The sequence below is a fragment of the Hippocampus bargibanti genome, linkage group LG03, assembly GCF_051943395.1.
Source record: "Hippocampus bargibanti isolate YZ-2025 linkage group LG03, ASM5194339v1, whole genome shotgun sequence".
Taxonomy (NCBI): domain Eukaryota; kingdom Metazoa; phylum Chordata; class Actinopteri; order Syngnathiformes; family Syngnathidae; genus Hippocampus; species Hippocampus bargibanti.
The window spans coordinates 4,760,938-4,787,500 of record NC_142736.1 but is presented as its reverse complement, the minus strand read 5'-3'; the positions used below and the strand labels follow the sequence as shown (position 1 = coordinate 4,787,500).

Sequence of the window (26,563 nt, the reverse complement as noted above, 5' to 3'; positions counted from 1 at the left end):
TAAACGGGCCACTGGTCGCCGCTCGGGCACTTGAAGGTCAGGGCGGCTGCGGAGGGGGCGATGGGGGGGGCGACAAACAAAGGACGTGACCACAAACGACTCGCAAAGACGTTTGCGCCAAGAAGCAGAAAGCTGGGACCCAATGGGAAAGCTCAGGGGTTAAAGGTCAAGGCAGGCAAGGCCACAAGCCCAAGTGGGCGAGAAGCGGGCGAGAAGCGGGTCCACACACACCTAGCCTGGGCGAGGTGATGGCGTTGGCGTGGCCCACGGCGGCCTGGCTGAGGGGGCACTCCAACTGGGGTCGGCAGGGTCGGTAGGTGGGCGGGCGCAGGGCTGGCGGGCACTCGTTGCCGTGGCGACCTGTCACTTGGTGCATGCACTGCACCGCCCGCGACTGCAGGCCCCGCCCGCACGACGACGAGCACTGGCGGGACCCCCCCCCCCCAAAAGACAAAAACCATTAGCCCCCCCGCGAGTGACCTTTAGAAATAAGAATTATTCTGTGGGTGAGCAGAGGCAGTCACACGCGTTGGCGTTCACTCAACTTGGAAGTAACTCAAATAGATCGAAGGCAAGCTAGCTAGCCATTAGATAGCCAATAGATAGCTAATAGACAGCCAGCTAACCAGCTAGCTAGCTAATAGCCAGCCAGATAGATAGCTAACAGATAGCTAATAGATAGCAAGCCAACTAGCTCGCTAATAGATATCTAATAGCTAGCTAGCTGGATAGATAGCTAATAGATAGCCAGCTAGCAGGATAGATAGCAAATAGATAGCCAGCTAGCTAGCTAGCCAATAGATAGCCAATAGACAGCCAGCTAACCAGCTAGCTATCTAATAGCCAGCTAACAGATAGCCAGCCAGCTAGATAGCTAACAGATGAGCCAATGAGCTCTAGCCAATGAGCTCTAATACATGTAGAGCTCTAATACATGTAGATATCCAATAGATAGCCAGCTAGCTGGATAGACAGCAAATAGATAGCCGGCCAGCTAGATAGGCAATAGATAGCCATCTATTAGCATGCTAGCTAGCTGTATAGATAGCTAATAGATAGCCAGCTAGATAGACAATAGATAGCTAAGAGATAGCCAGCTATTAGCATGCTAGCTAGCTGTATAGATAGCCAATAGATAGCCAGCTATTAGCATGCTAGCTAGCTGTATAGATAGCTAATAGATAGCCAGCTAGATAGACAAGAGATAGTTAAGAGATAGCGATCCAGCTAATGTAAGCCGAATCTGCAGAAACTAAATATTTCAATATAATAAATTTAAGTTGTGAAGAAATGCCAGCGGAAATAATCACAATGGGGGGTGGGGGGGGCAAACTGGGGCCGTCCGAACCAGAGAAGCCCAAGGGGCAAAAGCCCCCCCAAATTTGGCAAAGAGAGAAACAGCCTTTTTTTCTGGGGGCGGGGGGGTCGCGTCGCATGCTACCTTGGACCAGTGGGCGGTTTTCCACTGGAAGCAGCGTGAGTGGTCCTGGCAGGGCTCCCGGTGTGGGGGGCGCATGGGCGGATCGCAGCGCCCCCCGCCGTTGCCGTCGTTGCCGCCGCACGTGACGTTGCGAGTGCGCACCCCCTCGCCGCAGCCCTCCGAGCACTGAAAGCGCACAAGGGGAAGCGCACGATGTCAGGCAAGATGCAACCCCCCCCCCAAAAAAAAAAATGTTTTTACAATAATAATAATCATCATTTCGAAGCGCCTTTCAAAACTCTCAAGGTCACTTTACAGTGATAGCTAGCTAAATAGCTAGCTCGCCAACCAGAGCTAATTGATAGCAAATAGCTCGCAAATGATAATAATAATACTAATAATAATACATTTGATTTCTAAGTGGCTTTCAAAACTCTCAAGGTCGCTTTACAGTCACAGGAGAAGTTTTTCTGCGGGTGAGCAGTGGCAGCCACACGCGCCAGCGGTCACTCAACCCGGAAGTAACTGAAATAGGTATAAAGCTTGCTCGCTAGGCAATGGTTAGCCAACAGATACCTAACTAGATAGCCAGTCAGCTAGATAGTGAAAAGATAGCTAGCTAAATAGCTAGCTAGCCAGCCAGAGCTAATAGATAACAAATAGCTGATATGATAATAATAATAATAATAATAATAAATTTGATTTCGAAGTGCCTTTCAAAACTGTCCAGGTCACTTTACAGTCACAGGATCAGTTTTTCTGTGGGTGAGCAGTGGCAGCCACACACGCCAGCCTTCACTCAACCCGGAAGCAATAGATAGAAAGCTAGCTAGCTAATAGACAGCGAATGGATAGCGAGCTAGATAGCTGATAGATAGCAAATAGCTAGCTATCTAGGTAGCCAGATAATAATAATAATAATAATAATAATAATAATAATAATAATAATAATAATAATAATAATAATAATAATAATAATAATAATAATAATCCATTTCATTTCGAAGCGCCTTTCAAAACTCTCAAGGTCACTTTACAGTGATAGCTAGCTAAATAGCTAGCTCGCCAACCAGAGCTAATTGATAGCAAATAGCTCGCAAATGATAATAATAATACTAATAATAATACATTTGATTTCTAAGTGGCTTTCAAAACTCTCAAGGTCGCTTTACAGTCACAGGAGAAGTTTTTCTGCGGGTGAGCAGTGGCAGCCACACGCGCCAGCGGTCACTCAACCCGGAAGTAACTGAAATAGGTATAAAGCTTGCTCGCTAGGCAATGGTTAGCCAACAGATACCTAACTAGATAGCCAGTCAGCTAGATAGTGAAAAGATAGCTAGCTAAATAGCTAGCTAGCCAGCCAGAGCTAATAGATAGCAAATAGCTGATATGATAATAATAATAATAATAATAATAATAATAATAATAATAATAATAATAATAAATTTGATTTCGAAGTGCCTTTCAAAACTGTCCAGGTCACTTTACAGTCACAGGATCAGTTTTTCTGTGGGTGAGCAGTGGCAGCCACACACGCCAGCCTTCACTCAACCCGGAAGCAATAGATAGAAAGCTAGCTAGCTAATAGACAGCGAATGGATAGCGAGCTAGATAGCTGATAGATAGCAAATAGCTAGCTATCTAGGTAGCCAGATAATAATAATAATAATAATGACAATAATAATAATAATAATAATAATAATAATCCATTTCATTTCGAAGCGCCTTTCAAAACTCTCAAGGTCGCTTTACAGTCACAGGAGAAGTTTTTCAGTGGGTGAACGGCGGCAGCCACACGCGCCAGCGGTCACTCAACCCGGAAGTAACTGAAATAGGTATAAAGCTTGCTCGCTAGGCAATGGTTAGCCAACAGATACCTAACTAGATAGCCAGTCAGCTAGATAGTGAAAAGATAGCTAGCTAAATAGCTAGCTAGCCAGCCAGAGCTAATAGATAGCAAATAGCTGATATGATAATAATAATAATAATAATAATAAATTTGATTTCGAAGTGCCTTTCAAAACTGTCCAGGTCACTTTACAGTCACAGGATCAGTTTTTCTGTGGGTGAGCAGTGGCAGCCACACACGCCAGCCTTCACTCAACCCGGAAGCAATAGATAGAAAGCTAGCTAGCTAATAGACAGCGAATGGATAGCGAGCTAGATAGCTGATAGATAGCAAATAGCTAGCTATCTAGGTAGCCAGATAATAATAATAATAATAATAATAATAATAATAATAATAATAATAATAATAATAATAATAATAATAATCCATTTCATTTCGAAGCGCCTTTCAAAACTCTCAAGGTCACTTTACAGTGATAGCTAGCTAAATAGCTAGCTCGCCAACCAGAGCTAATTGATAGCAAATAGCTCGCAAATGATAATAATAATACTAATAATAATACATTTGATTTCTAAGTGGCTTTCAAAACTCTCAAGGTCGCTTTACAGTCACAGGAGAAGTTTTTCTGCGGGTGAGCAGTGGCAGCCACACGCGCCAGCGGTCACTCAACCCGGAAGTAACTGAAATAGGTATAAAGCTTGCTCGCTAGGCAATGGTTAGCCAACAGATACCTAACTAGATAGCCAGTCAGCTAGATAGTGAAAAGATAGCTAGCTAAATAGCTAGCTAGCCAGCCAGAGCTAATAGATAGCAAATAGCTGATATGATAATAATAATAATAATAATAATAAATTTGATTTCGAAGTGCCTTTCAAAACTGTCCAGGTCACTTTACAGTCACAGGATCAGTTTTTCTGTGGGTGAGCAGTGGCAGCCACACACGCCAGCCTTCACTCAACCCGGAAGCAATAGATAGAAAGCTAGCTAGCTAATAGACAGCGAATGGATAGCGAGCTAGATAGCTGATAGATAGCAAATAGCTAGCTATCTAGGTAGCCAGATAATAATAATAATAATAATAATAATAATAATAATAATAATAATAATAATAATAATAATCCATTTCATTTCGAAGCGCCTTTCAAAACTCTCAAGGTCACTTTACAGTGATAGCTAGCTAAATAGCTAGCTCGCCAACCAGAGCTAATTGATAGCAAATAGCTCGCAAATGATAATAATAATACTAATAATAATACATTTGATTTCTAAGTGGCTTTCAAAACTCTCAAGGTCGCTTTACAGTCACAGGAGAAGTTTTTCTGCGGGTGAGCAGTGGCAGCCACACGCGCCAGCGGTCACTCAACCCGGAAGTAACTGAAATAGGTATAAAGCTTGCTCGCTAGGCAATGGTTAGCCAACAGATACCTAACTAGATAGCCAGTCAGCTAGATAGTGAAAAGATAGCTAGCTAAATAGCTAGCTAGCCAGCCAGAGCTAATAGATAGCAAATAGCTGATATGATAATAATAATAATAATAATAATAAATTTGATTTCGAAGTGCCTTTCAAAACTGTCCAGGTCACTTTACAGTCACAGGATCAGTTTTTCTGTGGGTGAGCAGTGGCAGCCACACACGCCAGCCTTCACTCAACCCGGAAGCAATAGATAGAAAGCTAGCTAGCTAATAGACAGCGAATGGATAGCGAGCTAGATAGCTGATAGATAGCAAATAGCTAGCTATCTAGGTAGCCAGATAATAATAATAATAATAATAATAATAATAATAATAATAATAATAATAATAATAATAATAATAATAATAATAATCCATTTCATTTCGAAGCGCCTTTCAAAACTCTCAAGGTCACTTTACAGTGATAGCTAGCTAAATAGCTAGCTCGCCAACCAGAGCTAATTGATAGCAAATAGCTCGCAAATGATAATAATAATACTAATAATAATACATTTGATTTCTAAGTGGCTTTCAAAACTCTCAAGGTCGCTTTACAGTCACAGGAGAAGTTTTTCTGCGGGTGAGCAGTGGCAGCCACACGCGCCAGCGGTCACTCAACCCGGAAGTAACTGAAATAGGTATAAAGCTTGCTCGCTAGGCAATGGTTAGCCAACAGATACCTAACTAGATAGCCAGTCAGCTAGATAGTGAAAAGATAGCTAGCTAAATAGCTAGCTAGCCAGCCAGAGCTAATAGATAGCAAATAGCTGATATGATAATAATAATAATAATAATAATAAATTTGATTTCGAAGTGCCTTTCAAAACTGTCCAGGTCACTTTACAGTCACAGGATCAGTTTTTCTGTGGGTGAGCAGTGGCAGCCACACACGCCAGCCTTCACTCAACCCGGAAGCAATAGATAGAAAGCTAGCTAGCTAATAGACAGCGAATGGATAGCGAGCTAGATAGCTGATAGATAGCAAATAGCTAGCTATCTAGGTAGCCAGATAATAATAATAATAATAATAATAATAATAATAATAATAATAATAATAATAATCCATTTCATTTCGAAGCGCCTTTCAAAACCCTCAAGGTCACTTTACAGTCACAGGATCAGTTTTTCAGTGGGTGAACGGCGGCAGCCACACGTGCCAGCATTCACTTAACCCGGAAGCAATATATAGAAAGCTAGCTAGCTAACGGATAGCGAGCTAGATAGCTGATAGATAGCCAGCCAGCCAGCAAGATAGCTAATAGATAGGAAATAGCTAGCTAGCTAAGTAGCCAGCTAGATTGCTAACAGATAGCAAATAGCTAGATTTTGGTGGCGTGCCGGTGACCTGCGACCACTCGGAGGCTTTCCAGACGCTGTGGCAGAGGCGGCCCTCACAGGCCTGCAGAGGTGGCGGGGGTGGTCCCGGGCAGCGGCCCTCTGGCTCCTCCCCCCGCGTGGCGTTGCCCGGCTGCGGCGCGCACAGCACCCTCCGCCGCTGCGTGCCGGGGCCGCACGTGGCCGAGCAGGGCCCCCACTCGCTCGCCGACCACCTGAAGCAGCAAAAACTTTTGTTGGGGAGGGGGGTCAGGGGTCACCTTTCCCCAGCCAAACGGCAACGGCGCGTACGCGTAGCGGCAGGGTTGAGGGTTGCAGGGGCCGACTTGCGGGGGGGGCCGCAAGTCGGCCGGACGAGCGTGGCCCCCCAGCGTGTACTCGTAGTGAACGGCGTACGTCGGGTCGTGGAACAGCAGCACCTGGTGGTGGGAGGGGGCACAGCACGGAAAGAGGGCCTCCCCTTGTGTTGTTTTTGGGGGGGCGGCGCCTTACCTGGAGGTGCAGCGGCGTGTGCGTGGGCCCCCTGGCCGACATTTTCTCCCACAGCCCCCGCCGGACGTAGCGCACGGTGGTGCCGCCCACCTGGAAGTCGCCCGGCAGTTCGATCTTCCAGTCGCCGTTTATCGACTTGCCGCCGTTGTCCTTCAGGGCTGGGCGGGGGGGCAAAAACGTTGCGGCTTCCCACAATAATAATAATAATAATAAAAAATAGTAATAATAATAATAATTCATTTAATTTCTAAGCGCCTTTCAAAACTCTCAAGGTCACTTTCCAGTCACAGGATATGTTTTCTGTGGGTGAGCAGCGGCAGCCACACGCGCCGGCGCTCATTCAACCCGGAATAACTCAAATAGATAGAAACTTGGCTAGCTAGCTAATAGATAACTAATAGATAGCCAGCTCACTAGTTAGATAGCTAATAGATAGCAAATAGATAACTAGCTAGGAAGCCAGTTATATAGCTAGCTTTACAGTCAAAGGATCAGTTTTTCTGTGGGTGAGCAGCTAGCTAGCTAATAGATAACTAATAGATAGCTAGTTCGCTCGTTAAATAGCTAATAGATAGCAAATAGACAGCTAGCTAGGAAGCCAGTAAGATAGTTTAGTGAATAGATAGCTAGCTAAATAGCTAACTAGCCAGCCAGATAGCTAGCTAGCAAGCCAGGGCTAATAGATAGAAAATAGCCAGCCAGAGCTAATAGATAGAAAATAGCTCGCAAATAATAATAATAATAATAATAATAATAATAATAATAATAATAATAATTGATTTCTAAGTGCCTTTAAAAATCTCAAGGTCACTTTACAGTCACAGGTTCAGTTTTTCCGTGGGTGAGCAGCTAGCTAGCTAATAGATAACTAATAGATAGCTAGCTCGCTAGTTAGATAGCTAATAGATAGCAAATAGATAGCAAATAGACAGCTAGCTCGGAAGCCAGTCAGATAGCTAGTAAAGGTAGCTAGCTAAATAGCTAGCTAGCCAGCCAGATAGCTAGCTAGCCAGCCAAAGCTAATGGATAGCAAATAGCTAGCAAATGATAATAATAATACTAATAATAATACAACAATTCATTTCTAAGCGCCTTTCAAAACTCTCAAGGTCACTTTACAGTCACAGGATCCATTTTACGTTAGTGAGCAGCGGCAGCCACACACGCCAGCGTTCACTCAACCCGAATCAATCCGAACTCAAATAGATAGAAAGTTAGCTAGCTGGCTAATAGATAACTAATGGCCAGCTAGCTCTAGTTAGATAGCTAATAGACAGCAAATAGATAGCCAGCCAGGAAGCCAGTTAGATATGCTAGATAGTGAATAGATAGCTAGGTAAATGGCTAGCTAGCCAGCCAGATAGATAACTAACCAGCCAGAGCTAATAGATAGCAAATAGCTACGAAAGGATAATAATAATAATACTAAAAACAATACGAATAATAATGCATTTGATTTCTAAGCGCCTTTCAAAACTCTCAAGGTCACTTTATAGTCACAGGATCGGTTTTTCTGTGGGTGAGCAGCTAGCTAGCTAATAGATAACTAATAGATAGCTAGCTCTCTAGTTAGATACCTAATAGATAGCAAATAGATAGCTAGCTAGGAAGCCAGTTAGATAGCTAGCTAGATAGCTAAATAGCCAGCTATATAGCTAGCTGGGTAGCTAGCTGGAAAACTAGCTAGCTAGTCAGCAAGATAGCTCACAATGCAAGGAAAACACATATAGCGCTTTAACAACAGCTGAAGCCGAAACAAAGTGCTAATATGGACAAAAGGCAAGTGCTGCCCCCTGACCAGGGCTTTATCGGCACCCAAACAAGAAAAACTAAAACCCGAACAAATTCTGGAATCTATGTCAAATTTAAAATTCCCAAATAAATCCATGAATGGCAATGAATGAGTTAAAAAAACAAGTACAGAGCAGCCATATATACAGTGATAACCTCAGTTTACGAACCCCTTGGCTTACGAACTTTTCGGTTTACGAACGTTAAATTTATGAAAATTTAACCTTGGCATACGAATTATTTATCGGGATACACACGAAGCGCCACAATGAGTGATGTGTCGTTTGCGAACGAGCCCGTTCTCCTAACAAGAAAATGGCACCCGGCTTGTTTTGGTCCTCTATTCCCCGCCCCTGGTCTTCGGTTAAAGCCATGTGATTGGTCAAGAATGCAGCAGGGGGGTGGTTTAAACATTAAAGAGACAGGCAGACGACAGAGAGTGACAAAATTGATAGAAAACAGTGAAATTTAGACTCGTTTCAACTTTGATAGTTCAAAGGCAGTGTAGACTGCAAGGTTAAAATTTCCATCAATCAGGCTCCACAATAACCCGCACAAGCCATCTGTACACTTGATACAAAAAGCTATCAACCCAGCTAAACAGAACACAATTGATGAGGAACAAGGTAAAATTATCACAGAGAAAGCACCTACAAGGGCCACTCCATTCCATCAAGCCATCAATGACCATCACAAAGGTCAATAAAACGACTTTATTATACAGTATAGTTTATTTCTTTAATAATAACACAATAGTACATTTATTATTCATAAAATAAGGTACATTTTGTGTAGTTTTAAGGCTTAGAAAAGTAGAAAATTATGTTTTATGGGGACCTGGGAACGGATTATTCTCATTTTAATGGTTTCCTATGGGAAATCCATTTTTGGGATACACACTTTTCGCCTTACACACTGTGCCTGGGAACCAATTAAGTTCGTAAGCCAAGGTATCACTGTATTTGTAAAAAGTCTTACCCACAAGGGGGATTGGCATCTGACCCCCCCTCCCCCCCGCCACGTTTCTTACCCAGGAAGCCGTGCGAGGGTTTGTCTTCCACCACTTTGATGCGTCGCGCTCCGGCGGGAATGACCAGCGCCTCCACGTAGCCTGCGGGCGAACACCGGGGAGGGGCGGCGTCACGGCATTTGTCCAGGGGGGGCGAGGTCAGTAAGGGGTCGCGCGGGGCGTACCCATGCCGCCGCTGCGGTTGAAGTCTCCCCTCACCACGGCGCACGATCGCCCGTCGCCGTTGCAAACGCCGCAGGCGTCCTCTTGGGACGACGAGCCGATGACGCCGTCGCAGCCGATTTTCTAGCGGGCGGCAAACAAACGTCGGCCACCAGAAGCACTCGCAAGCGTTTCATTGCCCCCCACCCGCAGCTGGCTATCTAGCTAGCGATCTAGCTGGCTACCTAGCTAGCTATCTATTTGTTATCTATTAGCTAGCTAGCTGGCTATCTAGCTAGAGATCTAGCTGGTTATCTAGCGAGCTAGCTATTTGCTATCTATTTGCTATCTATTAGATAGCTAGCTGGCGATCTAGCGAGCTATATATTTGCTATCTATAAGCTATGTATTAGCTATCTATTAGCTAGCTAGCTAGCTAACTTTCTTTTTGCGCATCGTCTCGGACAAAAACATGTCACAGTTGCTGGCTACCTAGCTAGCTATCTATTTGCGATCTATTAGCTGTGTAACTAGCTAGCTAGCTATCTATTAGTTATCTATTAGCTAGCTAGCTGGTTATCTAGCTAGAGTTCTAGCTGGTTATCTAGCGAGCTAGCTATTTGCTATCTATTTGCTATCTATTAGATAGCTAGCTGGTGATCTAGCGAGCTATATATTTGCTACCCATAAGCTATCTATTAGCTATCTATTAGCTAGCTAACTTTCTTTTTGCGCATTGTCTCGGGAAAAAAAACATGTCATAGTTGCTGGCTACCTAGCTAGATATCTATTTGCGATCTATGAGCTGTCTAACTAGCTAGCTAGCTACCTATTAGTTATCTATTAGCTTGCTAGCTAACTTTCTATCTATTTGAGTTATTCTGGGTGCACACATTCTGGGCGCTTAGACATCAAATGTATTATTATTAGTATTGTTATGAGTATTATTATTATTGGACCACTTCTGTACGACTGAGAGCTTACACAGACGTATGAGTATTATTATCATTTGCTAGCTTTTTGCTATCTATTTGCTATCTATTAGATAGCTAGCTGGCGATCTAGTGAGCTATATATTTGCTATCTATAAGCTATCTATTAGCTAGCTAGCTAGGTAACTTTCTTTTTGCACATCGTCTCGGAAAAAAACATGTCATAGTTGCTGGCTACCTAGCTAGCTATCTATTTGCGATCTATTAGCTGTCTAACTAGCTAGCTAGCTATCTATTAGTTATCTATTAGCTAGCTAGCTAACTTTCTATCTATTTGAGTTATTCTGGGTGCACACATTCTGGGCGCTTAGAAATCAAATGTATTATTATTTGTATTGTTATGAGTATTATTATCATTTGCTACCTATTTGCTATCTATCAGCTCTGGCTGGCTAGCTATCTATCTGGCTGGCTAGCTAGCTTTCTATTCACTATCTAGCTGGCTGGCTATCTAGCTAGGTATCTGTTGGCTAATGATTGCCTAGCTAGCAAGCTTTCTATCTATCTGAGTTATTCCGGGTTGAGTGAACGGTGGCGCGTGTGGCTGCCGCTGCTCACCCACAGAAAATCTGATCCTGTGACTGTAAAGTGACCTTGAGAGATTTGAAAGGCGCTTAGAAATGAAATAGATTATATTATGATTATGATGATGATTATTATTAGGCAGCTAGATAGTGAATAGCTAGCTAGCTAGCCAGCGAGAGCTAATAGATAGCAAATAGCTAGCAAATGATAATAATAATACTAATAACGATACTACTAATAATGATAATACATTTCATTTATAAGCCAGAGCTAATAGATAGCAAATAGCTAGTAGCTATTAGCTAATAGCTAGATGATAATAATAATACTAATAACAATACTAATAATAATCCACTTCATTTCTAAGCGCCTTTCAAAACACTCACACTAGCTAGCTATTCACTATCTAGCTGGCTAATAATAATAATCATCATAATCATAATAATAATCTATTTCATTTCTAAGCGCCTTTCAAAACACTCAGTCAGTTTTACCTGGCACCTCCCGTTGACGCACAGGTCGGCCTCGTACGGGCCGCACGGCGTCCCGTCCATCACCCTGTCGGCCATCAGCACCGAGAGGTCGCGACCCACCGGACTGCAGAACAACACGCAGGGCTTCTCTGGGCGCAAACAACAAACCAACACGCGTCAAGCCGGAGACGCTTTGAAGAGCGGCGGCGCACGAGCGTCACCGTCGTCGACGACGGCGGTCAGCACGCGGTTCTTCTTCCTGCCGTCGTGTCGGTCGTAGGACAAACACTGAAGGTCCCGGAAGCTGGGCGCCCCCTTTGGGCACGGAGGACCTTCGCAGGCCTTGTGCTCCACGCTGGCGCTTGGGCAAGGTCGCCCGCCCGGTCCTGGCCTGCGCACACCGGAGCTCGGGTCATCGGCGCCATCGCAAGCGCCAACCGTATTGGTGTCGCGAGCGGGGGTCTACGCACGGGGGGTTGTCGCACTTCCTCTGTCGGAACTGGACTCCGGTGGCGCAGGTGCGGCTGCACGTGCTCCAAGGACTCCACGGGCTCCAGTCGCCATCCAGGTGCTGCGGGATGGGGCTCTTACTCACGCACTCGCCTGCGCGGCACCACTGGCACACACGCACACACACACATGCGTTAAACACACACGAATGCGACACAAAAGCACAAATATACACACATGGACGCCAACACACTAGTGATGGGAATTGCAGCTCGTGTCAGAGAGCCGGTTCTTTTGTCTCGGCTCATTAAAAAAATCAGGCTCTTTTGGCTCCCAAATGGCTCCCAAATGGCTCCTCAGTTTTTTTTTGTGCCTTAAATTAATTAACTACCAAATATTATGTAAAAGTATGTGAAAAATAACATACACACAATGAGTGGACAAAGACGACGGTGTTGATTAGTGATGGGATTGCGGTTCTTGTCAGAGAGTCGGTCTTTTGGCTCGCTCACTAACAAGATCCGGTTCTTTTGACTCCCAAATGGCTCCTCAGTTTTTTTGTGCCTTCAATTAATTAACTACCAAAAATCATGTAAAATTATGTGAAAAACAACATACACACAATGAGTGGACAAAGACGACGGTGTTGATTAGTGATGGGAATTGCAGCTCTTGTCAGAGAGCCGGTTCTTTTGTCTCGGCTCACTAACAAGATCCGGCTCGTTTGGCTCCCATATGGCTCCCAAATGGCTCCTCAGTTTTTTGTGCCTTAAATTAATTAACTACCAAAAATTATGTAAAATGATGTGAAAAACAACACACACACAATGAGCTCGGCTCACTAAAAAGATCCGGCTCGTTTGGCTCCCAAATGGCTCCCAAATGGCTCCTCAGTTTTTTTGTGCCTTAAATTAATTAACTACCAAAAATCATATAAAATTATGTGAAAAACAACATACACACAATGAGTGGACAAAGACGACGGTGTGGATTAGTGATGGGATTGCGGTTCTTGTCAGAGAGTCGGTCTTTTGGCTCGCTCACTAACAAGATCCGGCTCTTTTGACTCCCAAATGGCTCCTCAGTTTTTTTTTGTGCCTTAAATTAATTAACTACCAAAAATGTGAAAAAGGAATTATTCATGTAAAAAAAATACACTAGATTAAATATTTGTATTTATATGGCTTGATTTATATCTGCACAGAGAGCATCCACTAACTTTGACTTTCCCTGTGGTTACTGTGGTCTGATGATCAGCTGTCACTAATTTGCTTTTCATATTAATAATGCTATCATACCAACTAGTAAAAAATTCATTTATTGAAAATAATAACTGCATAATGTGATAAAATTTCTCCACCTGTCTACCTTAAGCCCCTCCTTCCTTCTCCTCACTGCTGTGTATTTCTGTAATTCTCCCCTCCCTCCTCTACCGCGGATATCGACCAATCACGTGCAGGGCGGGAAATAGAGGCCAAAAAAAGTCGGCTCCCATTTCCGGCTCCTTGTTCACACTAACCGGTTCGTTCGCGAACGACACATCACTACAACAAACCCTCGGGCCACCTTGTCCGGTCCGCACGGAGTCCCGTCCAGGGGAGGGTCCAGTTTGGTCTTGCAGGAGGCGTCGCCCTCCACCAGGCACCAAAGACCGGCACACATCAGGTGCTGCGGGACACAAACACGGTCAGCCGGGCATCGGCGCCTCTGGGCGGGCGCGTCCACCCACCTCCATGTCGGAGCAGAAGGTGGCGTTGGTTCCGAAGAGGATCCGACACTGTTGGTCCACGCCGTAATGCATCCCGGGAAGCTTGTGGGGGAGGGGCGACCGATCGCGGGTCCTCGGGTCGGTGCGCGCCAAGCACGCGCTGGAGGGGGACCTGGCGGCGAGACACGCGCCACGCCGGCGTCACCCGTCGGTCCGGACGGACATGCGGCGGAAGCGGGGGAGGGGCCTCACCTGAGGAACTTGTCCAGGTCGTCGCGGCTGCACGCCGACCACGACAGGTCACTGGGGTTGCGTCCCTTCAGCCACTCGCCGGACATGATGTGGGCGCGGCCGCCGCACGAGGCGCGCTCGTCGTCGTGGCTCATGCCCATGCTAGCCGCGTGCCGCACACAAAAGGTCCGGTGCGGCTCGTTTGACCCGAACGCCCCCCTCCCCCCCAAACTCACTTGTGCCCCAGCTCGTGCGCCACGGTGAAGGCCAAGTTGAGGCCGTTGTCCTCTGCCAGGACGCACTTTCGCTCGGCGCTACACGCGCCACCCAGGTACGCCATGCCTTGATGCGCAAAAGGCCTGTTAGCCACATGCTAATGCTAAAGGGGGGCCGGAACGGCGACCGCAACAAAAAAAGAGGAGATTGGAGAGAGAGTGAAGGAAACTTACCGACAGTGTCGCACGGTTCCTCCTTGTGCACGCAGAAGTCGGTCCTGAGATCATAATAATAATAATAATAATAATAATAATAACAATAATAATAATAATAATAATAATAATAATAATAAGCTTTCACTACTCCGGGAATAACTCAGATAGATCAAGTTAGTTAGCTAGCTAATAGATAACTAATAGATAGTTAGCTAGCTAGTTAGACAGCTAATAGATCGCAAATAGATAGCTAGCTAGGTAGGCAGTAACGGTAACCCGTTTTTTTCCAGGACGATGCGCAAGATCAAGTTAGCTAGCTTGCTAATAGATAACTGATAGATAGCGAGCTAGCTAGTTAGACATCAAATAGATAGTAAATAGATAGCTAGCTAGGTAGACAGCAGCAGTGACCCGTTTTTTTCCCGAGATGACGCGCAATATCAAGTTAGTTAGCTAGCTAATAGATAACTAATAGATAGCTAGGTAGTTAGTTAGACAGCTAATAGATCGCAAATAGATAGCTAGCTAGATAGGCAGTAACGGTGACCCGTTTTTTTCCAGGACGATGCTCAAGATCAAGTTAGCTAGCTTGCTAATAGATAACTGATAGATAGCGAGCTAGCTAGTTAGACATCAAATAGATAGTAAATAGATAGCTAGCTAGGTAGACAGCAGCGGTGACCCGTTTTTTTTCCGAGATGACGCGCAATATCAAGTTAGTTAGCTAGCTAATAGATAACTAATCGATAGCTAGGTAGTTAGTTAGACAGCTAATAGATCGCAAATAGATAGCTAGCTAGATAGGCAGTAACGGTGACCCGTTTTTTTCCAGGACGATGCTCAAGATCAAGTTAGCTAGCTTGCTAATAGATAACTGATAGATAGCGAGCTAGCTAGTTAGACATCAAATAGATAGTAAATAGATAGCTAGCTAGGTAGCTAGCAGCAGTGACCCGTTTTTTTTTCCAGAGATGACGCGCAATATCAAGTTAGGTAGCTTGCTAATAGATAACTAATAGATAGTTAGCTAGCTAGTTAGACAGCTAATAGATCGCAAATAGATAGCTAGCTAGATAGGCAGTAACGGTGACCCGTTTTTTTCCAGGACGATGCGCAAGATCAAGTTAGCTAGCTTGCTAATAGATAACTGATAGATAGCAAGCTAGCTAGTTAGACATCAAATAGATAGTAAATAGATAGCTAGCTAGGTAGCCAGCAGCAGTGACCCGTTTTTTTTTCCGAGATGACGCGCAATATCAAGTTAGTTAGCTAGCTAATAGATAACTAATAGATAGTTAGCTAGCTAGTTAGACAGCTAATAGATCGCAAATAGATAGCTAGCTTGGTAGGCAGTAACGGTGACCCGTTTTTTTCCAGGATGATGCGCAAGATCAAGTTAGCTAGCTTGCTAATAGATAACTGATAGATAGCGAGCTAGCTAGTTAGACATCAAATAGATAGTAAATAGATAGCTAGCTAGGTAGCCAGCAGCAGTGACCCGTTTTTTTTCCGAGATGACGCGCAATATCAAGTTAGTTAGCTAGCTAATAGATAACTAATAGATAGTTAGCTAGCTAGTTAGACAGCTAATAGATCGCAAATAGATAGCTAGCTAGGTAGGCAGTAACGGTGACCTGTTTTTTTTTCAGGACGATGCGCAAGATCAAGTTATCTAGCTTGATAATAGATAACTGATAGATAGCGAGCTAGCTAGTTAGACATCAAATAGATAGTAAATATATAGCTAGCTAGGTAGACAGCAGCAGTGACCCGTTTTTTTTCTGAGATGACGCGCAATATCAAGTTAGTTAGCTAGCTAATAGATAACTAATAGATAGTTAGCTAGCTAGTTAGACAGCTAATAGATCGCAAATAGATAGCTAGCTAGATAGGCAGTAACGGTGACCTGTTTTTTTTCCAGGACGATGCGCAAGATCAAGTTATCTAGCTTGCTAATAGATAACTGATAGATAGCGAGCTAGCTAGTTAGACATCAAATAGATAGTAAATATATAGCTAGCTAGGTAGACAGCAGCAGTGACCCGTTTTTTTTCTGAGATGACGCGCAATATCAAGTTAGTTAGCTAGCTAATAGATAACTAATAGATAGTTAGCTAGCTAGTCCAGGACGATAGACAGCTAGCTAGTTATAGATCGCAAATAGATAGCTAGCTAGATAGGCAGTAACGGTGACCGGTGACCTGTTTTTTTTCCAGGACGATGCGCAAGATCAAGTTATCTAGCTTGCTAATAGATAACTGATAGATAGCGAGCTAGCTAGTTAGACATCAAATAGATAGTAAATATATAGCTAGCTAGGTAGACAGCAGCAGTGACCCGTTTTTCTTCTGAGATGACGCGCAATATCAAGTTAGTTAGCTAGCTAATAGATAACTAATAGATAGTTAGCTAGCTAGTTAGACAGCTAATAGATCGCAAATAGATAGCTAGCTAGATAGGCAGTAACGGTGACCCGTTTTTTTCCAGGACGATGCTCAAGATCAAGTTAGCTAGCTTGCTAATAGATAACTGATAGATAGCGAGCTAGCTAGTTAGACATCAAATAGATAGTAAATAGATAGCTAGCTAGGTAGCTAGCAGCAGTGACCCGTTTTTTTTTCCAGAGATGACGCGCAATATCAAGTTAGGTAGCTTGCTAATAGATAACTAATAGATAGTTAGCTAGCTAGTTAGACAGCTAATAGATCGCAAATAGATAGCTAGCTAGATAGGCAGTAACGGTGACCCGTTTTTTTCCAGGACGATGCGCAAGATCAAGTTAGCTAGCTTGCTAATAGATAACTGATAGATAGCGAGCTAGCTAGTTAGACATCAAATAGATAGTAAATAGATAGCTAGCTAGGTAGACAGCAGCAGTGACCCGTTTTTTTCCCGAGATGACGCGCAATATCAAGTTAGTTAGCTAGCTAATAGATAACTAATAGATAGCTAGGTAGTTAGTTAGACAGCTAATAGATCGCAAATAGATAGCTAGCTAGATAGGCAGTAACGGTGACCCGTTTTTTTCCAGGACGATGCGCAAGATCAAGTTATCTAGCTTGCTAATAGATAACTGATAGATAGCGAGCTAGCTAGTTAGACATCAAATAGATAGTAAATATATAGCTAGCTAGGTAGACAGCAGCAGTGACCCGTTTTTTTTCTGAGATGACGCGCAATATCAAGTTAGTTAGCTAGCTAATAGATAACTAATAGATAGTTAGCTAGCTAGTTAGACAGCTAATAGATCGCAAATAGATAGCTAGCTAGATAGGCAGTAACGGTGACCTGTTTTTTTTCCAGGACGATGCGCAAGATCAAGTTATCTAGCTTGCTAATAGATAACTGATAGATAGCGAGCTAGCTAGTTAGACATCAAATAGATAGTAAATATATAGCTAGCTAGGTAGACAGCAGCAGTGACCCGTTTTTCTTCTGAGATGACGCGCAATATCAAGTTAGTTAGCTAGCTAATAGATAACTAATAGATAGTTAGCTAGCTAGTTAGACAGCTAATAGATCGCAAATAGATAGCTAGCTAGATAGGCAGTAACGGTGACCCGTTTTTTTCCAGGACGATGCGCAAGATCAAGTTAGCTAGCTTGCTAATAGATAACTGATAGATAGCGAGCTAGCTAGTTAGACATCAAATAGATAGTAAATAGATAGCTAGCTAGGTAGACAGCAGCGGTGACCCGTTTTTTTTCCGAGATGACGCGCAATATCAAGTTAGTTAGCTAGCTAATAGATAACTAATAGATAGCTGGGTAGTTAGTTAGACAGCTAATAGATCGCAAATAGATAGCTAGCTAGATAGGCAGTAACGGTGACCCGTTTTTTTCCAGGACGATGCGCAAGATCAAGTTAGCTAGCTTGCTAATAGATAACTGATAGATAGCGAGCTAGCTAGTTAGACATCAAATAGATAGTAAATATATAGCTAGCTAGTTAGACAGCTAATAGACGGCAAATAAATAGTAAATAGATAGCTAGCTATAGATAGTAAATAGATAGCCAGCAAAGGTGAGCCGTTTCTCTACCTAGCTAGCGAATAGATAACTAATAGAAAGCTAACTAGCTAATTAGACAGCTAATAGATAGAAAATATATAGTAATGCGCAATATCAAGTTACCTAGCTAGCTAATAGATAACTAATAGATAGCTAACTAGCTAGTTAGACAGCTAATAGATAGAAAATATATAGTAAATAATAGATATCTAGCTAGTTAGACAGCTAATAGATAGCAAATAGATAGTAAATAGATAGATATAGAATAGATAGTTGGCTATATAAAGTAGATAGTTGGCTAGGTAGCCAGCAACGGTGACCCGTTGTTTTCCGAGATGAGGCACAAGATCAAGTTAGCTAGCTAATAGGTAGGTAGGTAGGTAGGTAGGTAGGTAGGTAGGTAGGTAGGTAGGTAGGTAGGTAGATAGATAGATAGATAGATAGATAGATAGATAGATAGATAGATAGATAGATAGATAGATAGATAGATAGATAGATAGATAGATAGATAGATAGATAGCAAATAGAGATGGAGAAAACAACAAGTGAGCAGTCGCTTCCAACCTCAAGACCCGGCGGAACCCACCTGGTGACCAGCACGGCCGCGTCCACGGGCGGCAGCGGCTCGGACCCGGCGGGCGGGCGACGGGTTCTTGGGGGGCTCCGACCCCCAAACTGCTGCCGCTGCCACTGGCAGAAGCTCTCCAGGGAGCGCTCGCCGTGGTGGCCCACCTTCAACGTCTCCTGAGGGGAAGGAAGCCAAAGCCAAAGATATCTCGCCAGCTTCTGCTTTTATAATCATCATCATCATCATAATAACAATAATACATTTGATTTCTAAGCGCCTTTCAAAACTCTCAAGGACACTTTTCAGTCACAGGATAAGGTTTTCTGTGGGTGAGTAGCGGCAGCTACACGCGCCAGCGTTCACTCAACCCGGAAGTAACTCAAATAAATAGAAAGCTAGTTAGCTAACCAATAGGCAGCTAATAGATAGCCAGCCAGACGGCTAGCTAGCTAGCTAGATAGATAGCAAATAGATAGCCAGCCAAGTAGCCTGCTAGATAGGCAGTCATATAGCTAATCGATAGCAAATATATAGCCGGCTAAGTAGCCTGCTAGACAGGCAGCCAGATAGCTAATCGATAGCAAATAAATAGCCAGCTAAGTAGCCTGCTAGACAGGCAGCCAGATGGCTAATCGATAGCAAATAGATAGCCAGCTAAGTAGCCTGCTAGATAGGCAGCCAGATAGCTAGTCGATAGCAAATAGATAGCCAGCTAAGTAGCCTGCTAGACAGGCAGCCAGATAGCTAATAGATAGCAAATAAATAGCCAGCTAAGTAGCCTGCTAGATAGGCAGCCATATAGCTAATCGATAGCAAATATATAGCCAGCTAAGTAGCCTGCTAGATAAGCAGCCAAATAGCTAATCGATAGCAAATATATAGCCAGCTAAGTAGCCTGATAGACAGGCAGCCAGATAGCTAATCCATAGCAAACAGATAGCCAGCTAAGTAGCCTGCTAGATAGGCAGCCAGATAGCTAATCGATAGCAAATAAATAGCCAGCTAAGTAGCCTGCTAGATAGGCAGCCAGATAGCTAATCGATAGCAAATAGATAGCCAGCTAAGTAGCCTGCTAGACAGGCAGCCAGATAGCTAATCATAGCAAACAGATAGCCAGTTAAGTAGCCTGCTAGATAGGCAGCTAGATAGCTAATCGATAGCAAATAGATAGCCAGCTAAGTAGCCTGCTAGATAGGCAGCCAGATAGCTAATCGATAGCAAATAGATAGCCAGCTAAGTAGCCTGCTAGATAGGCAGCCAGATAGCTAATCGATAGCAAATAGATAGCCAGCTAAGTAGCCTGCTAGACAGGCAGCCATATAGCTAGCCGGACACTCACCGGGCGGCTGTGGAGCAGAACCAACTTGGACACCCGAACGTTGATCCTCACCCCCAAACTTTGGTGCTGGAACATGTTGTCCACCTGAGCGACAAACACATTTCGGCGCCGCCGCCGAGCCTTGGCGTTTCGGGCGAGAGTTCGACATCTCCAAGACAAAAAAAAAAGGGGCGTCTTGCCACCGGCCGGGCGCTCACCATGTTCATGACGGTCAACAAGAACCTCTGAGCGGCTTCGGCGCCGTGGTACTGGACCATGCTGGAGTCGGCCACCAGCAGCGTTTCCACCGTGTACGCGTCCACGCCGAGGAGCTCCGCCCGCTTGCCGCGACCTTTCGCCCCCGCCGCCGTCGTTACACTTTCAGCCTTTTCCTTCTCTGTCAACACACGCGGGAGCCGCTTTTCATTGCGACCCGCCCACTTTTTTCATAATAATAATAATAGCAGTGTCTGAAATAACGTATGCCCGGATGCCCGGGGCGTGCAACTTTTACTTTTATAAATGATTCCGATTTTTTAAATCTTTGTTCGAAATTCCGAAATTTCCAAACCGAACCAAGATTAACAATCGGAATAATTTATTACGATTTCGAAATTTTGCATACTCGGCACGGCAGCCAATCAGAAGCCTGCTTCGTGCTTCCGTACTTTCCCGAGCGTTATAAGGTCGTGCATTTGCATATCATTTTCCAAAGTAGATGCACAGAAGAAAGATTCAAAACAGAATTTATGACACTACAAAACGTATTTTTAATTAATGTATCATTATTATTATTATTATTATTATTATTAAAAGCATCGTGAAAAAATGGGGCAGGCAACTTTATTGCCGGGCAGGCAACTTTTCAGAGTTGTCTAACCATAACTTTTTGTCATGCTTCTTTTCAGACACTGATAATAATCCATTTCATTTCTAAGCGCCTTTCAAAACTCTCAAGTACTCTCTCAAGATACTTTACAGTCACGGGATAAGATCTTTTTTTTTTTGTGCGGGTGAGCAGCGGCAGCCAGCGTTCACTCTACCCGGAAAAAAATAAAATAAAAAATATGACAACACAAAGACAGTCATTCATTCTTCAGCACTTGCTGTACCCTCTTTGTGACATGAAGCAGTTCTACATGAAAGGAGTTAAAGCGTCCTTTTCACCAGTGGATGTAATCAGATTGGATTGGATGTACCTTTATTCGTCTTGCGGTGGAGAAATTGACATTTCACAGCAGCAAAGTTATGAAAGGAGGAGGAAAGGAAAGAAAGACGCCATCTTGAAGTAAAAAAAACTACATAACAAATAATATGACAACACAAAGACACATACAGCCATTCATTCTTAAGCACTTGCTGTACCCTCTTTGTGACATGAAGCAGTTCTACATGAAAGAGGAGAGGATCAAAGCCTCCTTTTTAGCAGTGGATCAGGGACGTCATGGTGGATTGCGCACGTGTGCTACAAGCTAAATGTTGAAAGCAAACACGAAGCTGTAGCATCCATTGACCAAAAGACATCGTCTCCCATCTCCTGTCCCACATAAATCCGCTTCAATTCCAAACCGCGACAGTTTTTGCTCTGCGCTTCAGCCGCTTTTTCATGCGCCACTCTCGCATCGTCACACACAAACATATTTTTTGATAATAATAATAATAATAATCCATTTTATTTATAAGCGCCTTTCGAAACTTTACAGTCACAAGATATTTTTTCTGCGGGTGAGCAGCGGCAGCCACACGCGCCCGCGTTCACTCAACCCGGAAGTAACAAAGTAAAAAAAACAAAACTAAATAACAAATAACATGACAACACAAAGACACATAGAGTCATTCATTCTTCACCACTCGCTGTACCCTCTTTGTGACATGAAGCAGTTCTCGATAAAAGAGAAGATCAAAGCATTCTTTTCAGCAGTGGATCAGGGACGTCATGGTGGATTGTGCACGTGTGCTACAAGCTAAATGTTGAAAGCAAACACAAAGCTGTAGCATCCATTGACCAAAAGAGATCGTCTCACATCTCTTGTCCTACATAAATCCGCTTCAATTCCAAGCCGCGACACTTCCACACAGTTTTTGCTCTGCGCTTCCGCCGCATCACATACAAAACATATTTTTTTTCTCCATCCACGATTGGCGGCCGGCGGGCGTCTCACCTCGTCGGCGTCGGGGCGCCTCGTCCGCGTCTCGGCGGCGCCGTCGCAGAAGCCGATGTTTGATTCCCGAGAGCCAACCCGGCGTTCGCTCGCTCCGCCGCCGCCGCTTTTCCTCCCCCAGGGGGCGAATGAACAGAACTTCCCCGTCCACGTGCACCAGACCCGTCTGGAAAGGAAGACGGGAGCGAGTCACTTTGGACGGGCGGGCGGGCGTGAGCGGGCGAGTTTACCAGGCCTCCGCAGGCCGTGACGGACACCAGCGAACCGGGTCGGTCCAGGACGGAGCCCGAGTAGAGGCAGAACCAGTCGGGGGCCATCCGCACACGGGCGGGCGGGGCACCACTGGCCCACCGTTCCTCCACCCGCACATGGGCGCCTCCCTCCCTGGTGGCGTTGAGCAGCAGGTTCCGCCCGAAGGCCGCCAGCGACACCAGAAGGCCATCCGGGTCGCCGGGCGCCGACAACAGCCTGGGGAACACCACCGCCGATTCGTCGGGATGCGCGGGGCCCGACACCGTCGCCGCTGAAGAAAAAGCATGCCGCCGCCATCAAGTCAGCAAAGGCTTCTTTTGGATTTTTTTCCATGATGGGAATTGCGGCTCTTTTCAGAGAGCCGGTTGTTTTGGCTCGGCTCATTAAAAAGATCCGGCTCTTTTGGCACCCAAATGGCTCCTCATTTTTTTTTTTTTTTTTTGTTGCTCAAATTAATTATCTCCCAAAAATCATGCAAAATTATGTGAAAAACGAATTATTCACGTAAAATATACACTATATTAAATATTTTCGGCACCCAAATGGCTCCTCGTTTTTTTTGTGCCTTAAATTAATTAACTACCAAAAATCATGTAAAATAATGTGAAAAACAACAGACACAAAATGAGTGGACAAAGACGACGGTGTTGATTAGTGATGGGATTCCGGTTCTTTTCAAAGAGCCGGTTGTTTTGGCTCGGCTCACTAAAAAGATCCGGCTCTTTTGGCACCCAAATGGCTCCTCATTTTTTTTTTTTAATTATTTATTTATTTATTTATTTTTTTTTTTTGCTCAAATTAATTATCTCCCAAAAATCATGCAAAATTATGTGAAAAACGAATTATTCACGTAAAATATACACTATATTAAATATTTTCGGCACCCAAATGGCTCCTCGTTTTTTTTGTGCCTTAAATTAATTAACTACCAAAAATCATGTAAAATTATGTGGAAAAACAACACACACAAAATGAGTGGACAAAGACGACGGTGTTGATTAGTGATGGGATTCCGGCTCATGTCAGAGAGCCGGTTCTTTTGGCTCGGCTCACTAAAAAGATCCGGCTCTTTTGGCACCCAAATGGCTCCTCATTTTGTTTTTGTTTTTTTTTGTTGCTCAAATTAATTATCTCCCAAAAATCATGCAAAATTATGTGAAAAACGAATTATTCACGTAAAATATAAACTATATTAAATATTTTTGGCACCCAAATGGCTCCTCGGTTTTTTTTGTGCCTTAAATTAATTAACTACCAAAAATCATGTAAAATAATGTGAAAAACAACAGACACAAAATGAGTGGACAAAGACGACGGTGTTGATTAGTGATGGGATTCCGGTTCTTTTCAAAGAGCCGGTTGTTTTGGCTCGGCTCACTAAAAAGATCCGGCTCTTTTGGAACCCAACTGGCTCCTCATTTTTTTTTTTTTTTTTTTTGTTGCTCAAATTAATTATCTACCAAAAATCATGTAAAATTATGTGAAAAACGAATTATTCACGTAAAATATAAACTATATTAAATATTTTTGGCACCCAAATGGCTCCTCGGTTTTTTTTGTGCCTTAAATTAATTAACTACCAAAAATCATGCAAAATAATGTGAAAAACAACAGACACAAAATGAGTGGACAAAGACGACGGTGTTGATTAGTGATGGGATTCCGGTTCTTTTCAAAGAGCCGGTTGTTTTGGCTCGGCTCACTAAAAAGATCCGGCTCTTTTGGCACCCAAATGGCTCCTCTTTTTTTTTTTTTTTTTTTTTTTTCTCAAATTAATTATCTCCCAAAAATCATGCAAAATTATGTGAAAAACGAATTATTCACGTAAAATATAAACTATATTAAATATTTTTGGCACCCAAATGGCTCCTCGTTTTTTTTTGTGCCTTAAATTAATTAACTACCAAAAATCATGTAAAATTATGTGAAAAACAACACACACAAAATGAGTGGACAAAGACGACGGTGTTGATTAGTGATGGGATTCCGGCTCATGTCAGAGAGCCGGTTGTTTTGGCTCGGCTCACTAAAAAGATCCGGCTCTTTTGGAACCCAACTGGCTCCTCATTTTTTTTTTTTTTTTTTTTTGTTGCTCAAATTAATTATCTACCAAAAATCATGTAAAATTATGTGAAAAACGAATTATTCACGTAAAATATACACTATATTAAATATTTTTGGCACCCAAATGGCTCCTCGTTTTTTTTGTGCCTTAAATTAATTAACTACCAAAAATCATGTAAAATTATGTGAAAAACAACACACACAAAATGAGTGGACAAAGACGTGGGTGTTGATTAGTGATGGGATTCCGGCTCATGTCAGAGAGCCGGTTCTTTTGGCTCAGCTCACTAAAAAGATCCGGCTCTTTTGGCACCCAAATGGCTCCTCATTTTGTTTTTTTTTTTTGTTGCTCAAATTAATTATCTACCAAAAATCATGTAAAATTATGTGAAAAACGAATTATTCACGTAAAATATACACTATATTAAATATTTTTATTTATATGGCTTGATTTATATGTGCACAGAGAGCATCCACTAACTTTCACTTTCCCTGTGGTTACTCTGGTCTGATGATCAGCTGTCACTAATTTGCTTTTCATCTTAATAATGCGATCATACCAACTAGAAAAAATAGAATTGAATAATAACATTTTGTGATAACATTTGTCCACCTGTCTACCCCCCCCCTCCCCCATTCTCCTCACTGCTGCGTGTGTCTGTAATTCTCCCCTTCCCCCCTCTACCACGGATATCGACGAATCACGTGCGGCTTTAGCCGAAGACTGGGGGCGGGGAATAGAGGACAAAAAAAAGTCGGCTCCCATTTCCAGCTCCTTGTTAGGCTCTCTTCGTTCACTTCAGAGATCCATCTCTAAAAATCGGCTCGTTCGCGAACGGCACATCACTAAGACACACACACATACACACACAAACACACACGCACGCAGACTCGCAGAGACCAGCACAGCGTCGGACGGAATTCACAGCACGAATTGATTACACATTACATCTGCGTGTCACTATCAACTGACAAATAAAGAGACAAATCCAACTCTCTAAGCTCACCGAGGCTAATTTAGTTTTCAAGATGTCATGCCGTCACACATTGTAGACACCAGTTCAACTTGTCGGGTGGGAGGAGCCAGTCGGCATGTCAACAGAAGTGAATCGAAGTGCCAAAACGGAGAAATGAGACGAGCCCCGGTTCGAGTCAGTCCGCCGTGTGGATAACTTGCTCCCCCCCCCCCCCTCAAAAAAAGAAGCTCGGTAGCTAACGACGAGACAAACTACACTTTTATGAAGATTTTTGAAGGTCACAAGCCTCAAAAGTTATCAAATTGGCGCCTGAAACAAAATATTCTTGCCGCTTTTGTTCAGGCAGAGGGACAAGCGCGTTTAAAAGAGTCAAGGGCAAGACCGGAAGTGGAAAAGTCTCCTTCGGCGCGGTCCCCCAAATCGAGTATTTGGACTCCGTTACCGGCAGTGGCCGAGACGCGACGCGTAAACAGAGCCAACTAGGAACTTACCGCACGCTTCCGCGCACAACAGCGCCACCAGCAGGCGAGAAACGCCACCGCTCCACATACCAAGGCCAAAGAACGGTCCGGGACCGGAGCCGCTCACCGGGACCGGGTATCGGACGAACGTCGCTTGCCGGCCACCCGACCCGACTCCCCCTCCGCCCCCCCCGACCGACCCTCTTTTTTTCTCCTTTCCCAAAAGTGTCTGAAATCAGGCGGGCCCAAAACACGCCCCCAAGAGTCGGCTCCGCCTTCCGCCCGATGCGATTGGCCCTCTTCGACTTGGCCAGACGAAAGCCTCGCCTCCCCGTGGCCGACACGAGTCAGTCACAGCGAGGCGTGACGTCAAACCTTATACGTGGTGTCTCTCTCACCCGCGCATGCGCGACGGGTCCTGATGGCGCT

The 26,563-nt window shown here is 43.9% G+C and overlaps 1 protein-coding gene across 3 annotated transcripts in view; it reads right to left on the bottom strand.

Annotated features, from left to right (window-relative positions):
• adamts17 (ADAM metallopeptidase with thrombospondin type 1 motif, 17) overlaps nucleotides 1-26,340 on the bottom strand; it is a 26,661-nt gene extending 321 nt beyond the window's left edge. Inside the window, exons 1-22 of one of the 3 annotated variants that reach the window (XM_088991558.1) lie at nucleotides 26,165-26,340; nucleotides 22,611-22,903; nucleotides 22,381-22,546; nucleotides 20,437-20,615; nucleotides 20,240-20,323; nucleotides 18,919-19,076; nucleotides 14,341-14,384; nucleotides 14,128-14,233; nucleotides 13,913-14,053; nucleotides 13,682-13,832; nucleotides 13,519-13,620; nucleotides 11,973-12,118; nucleotides 11,724-11,893; nucleotides 11,524-11,651; nucleotides 9,536-9,656; nucleotides 9,372-9,452; nucleotides 6,551-6,708; nucleotides 6,350-6,477; nucleotides 6,069-6,273; nucleotides 1,442-1,606; nucleotides 232-424; nucleotides 1-46 (exon numbers count right to left, since the gene is read on the bottom strand). The exon at nucleotides 1-46 is cut by the window's left edge and continues 321 nt beyond it. In XM_088991558.1, the coding sequence (XP_088847684.1) occupies nucleotides 1-46; nucleotides 232-424; nucleotides 1,442-1,606; nucleotides 6,069-6,273; nucleotides 6,350-6,477; nucleotides 6,551-6,708; nucleotides 9,372-9,452; nucleotides 9,536-9,656; nucleotides 11,524-11,651; nucleotides 11,724-11,893; nucleotides 11,973-12,118; nucleotides 13,519-13,620; nucleotides 13,682-13,832; nucleotides 13,913-14,053; nucleotides 14,128-14,233; nucleotides 14,341-14,384; nucleotides 18,919-19,076; nucleotides 20,240-20,323; nucleotides 20,437-20,615; nucleotides 22,381-22,546; nucleotides 22,611-22,903; nucleotides 26,165-26,222 (3,023 nt within the window). In that variant the 5' untranslated portion in view covers nucleotides 26,223-26,340. Of the gene's footprint in view, nucleotides 47-231; nucleotides 425-1,441; nucleotides 1,607-6,068; nucleotides 6,274-6,349; nucleotides 6,478-6,550; nucleotides 6,709-9,371; nucleotides 9,453-9,535; nucleotides 9,657-11,523; nucleotides 11,652-11,723; nucleotides 11,894-11,972; nucleotides 12,119-13,518; nucleotides 13,621-13,681; nucleotides 13,833-13,912; nucleotides 14,054-14,127; nucleotides 14,234-14,340; nucleotides 14,385-18,918; nucleotides 19,077-20,239; nucleotides 20,324-20,436; nucleotides 20,616-22,380; nucleotides 22,547-22,610; nucleotides 22,904-26,164 lie in introns of those variants that run through there. The other 2 variants (XM_088991559.1, XM_088991560.1) reach the window with 2 other exon arrangements.
• Nucleotides 26,341-26,563: the final 223 nt, after the last annotated feature.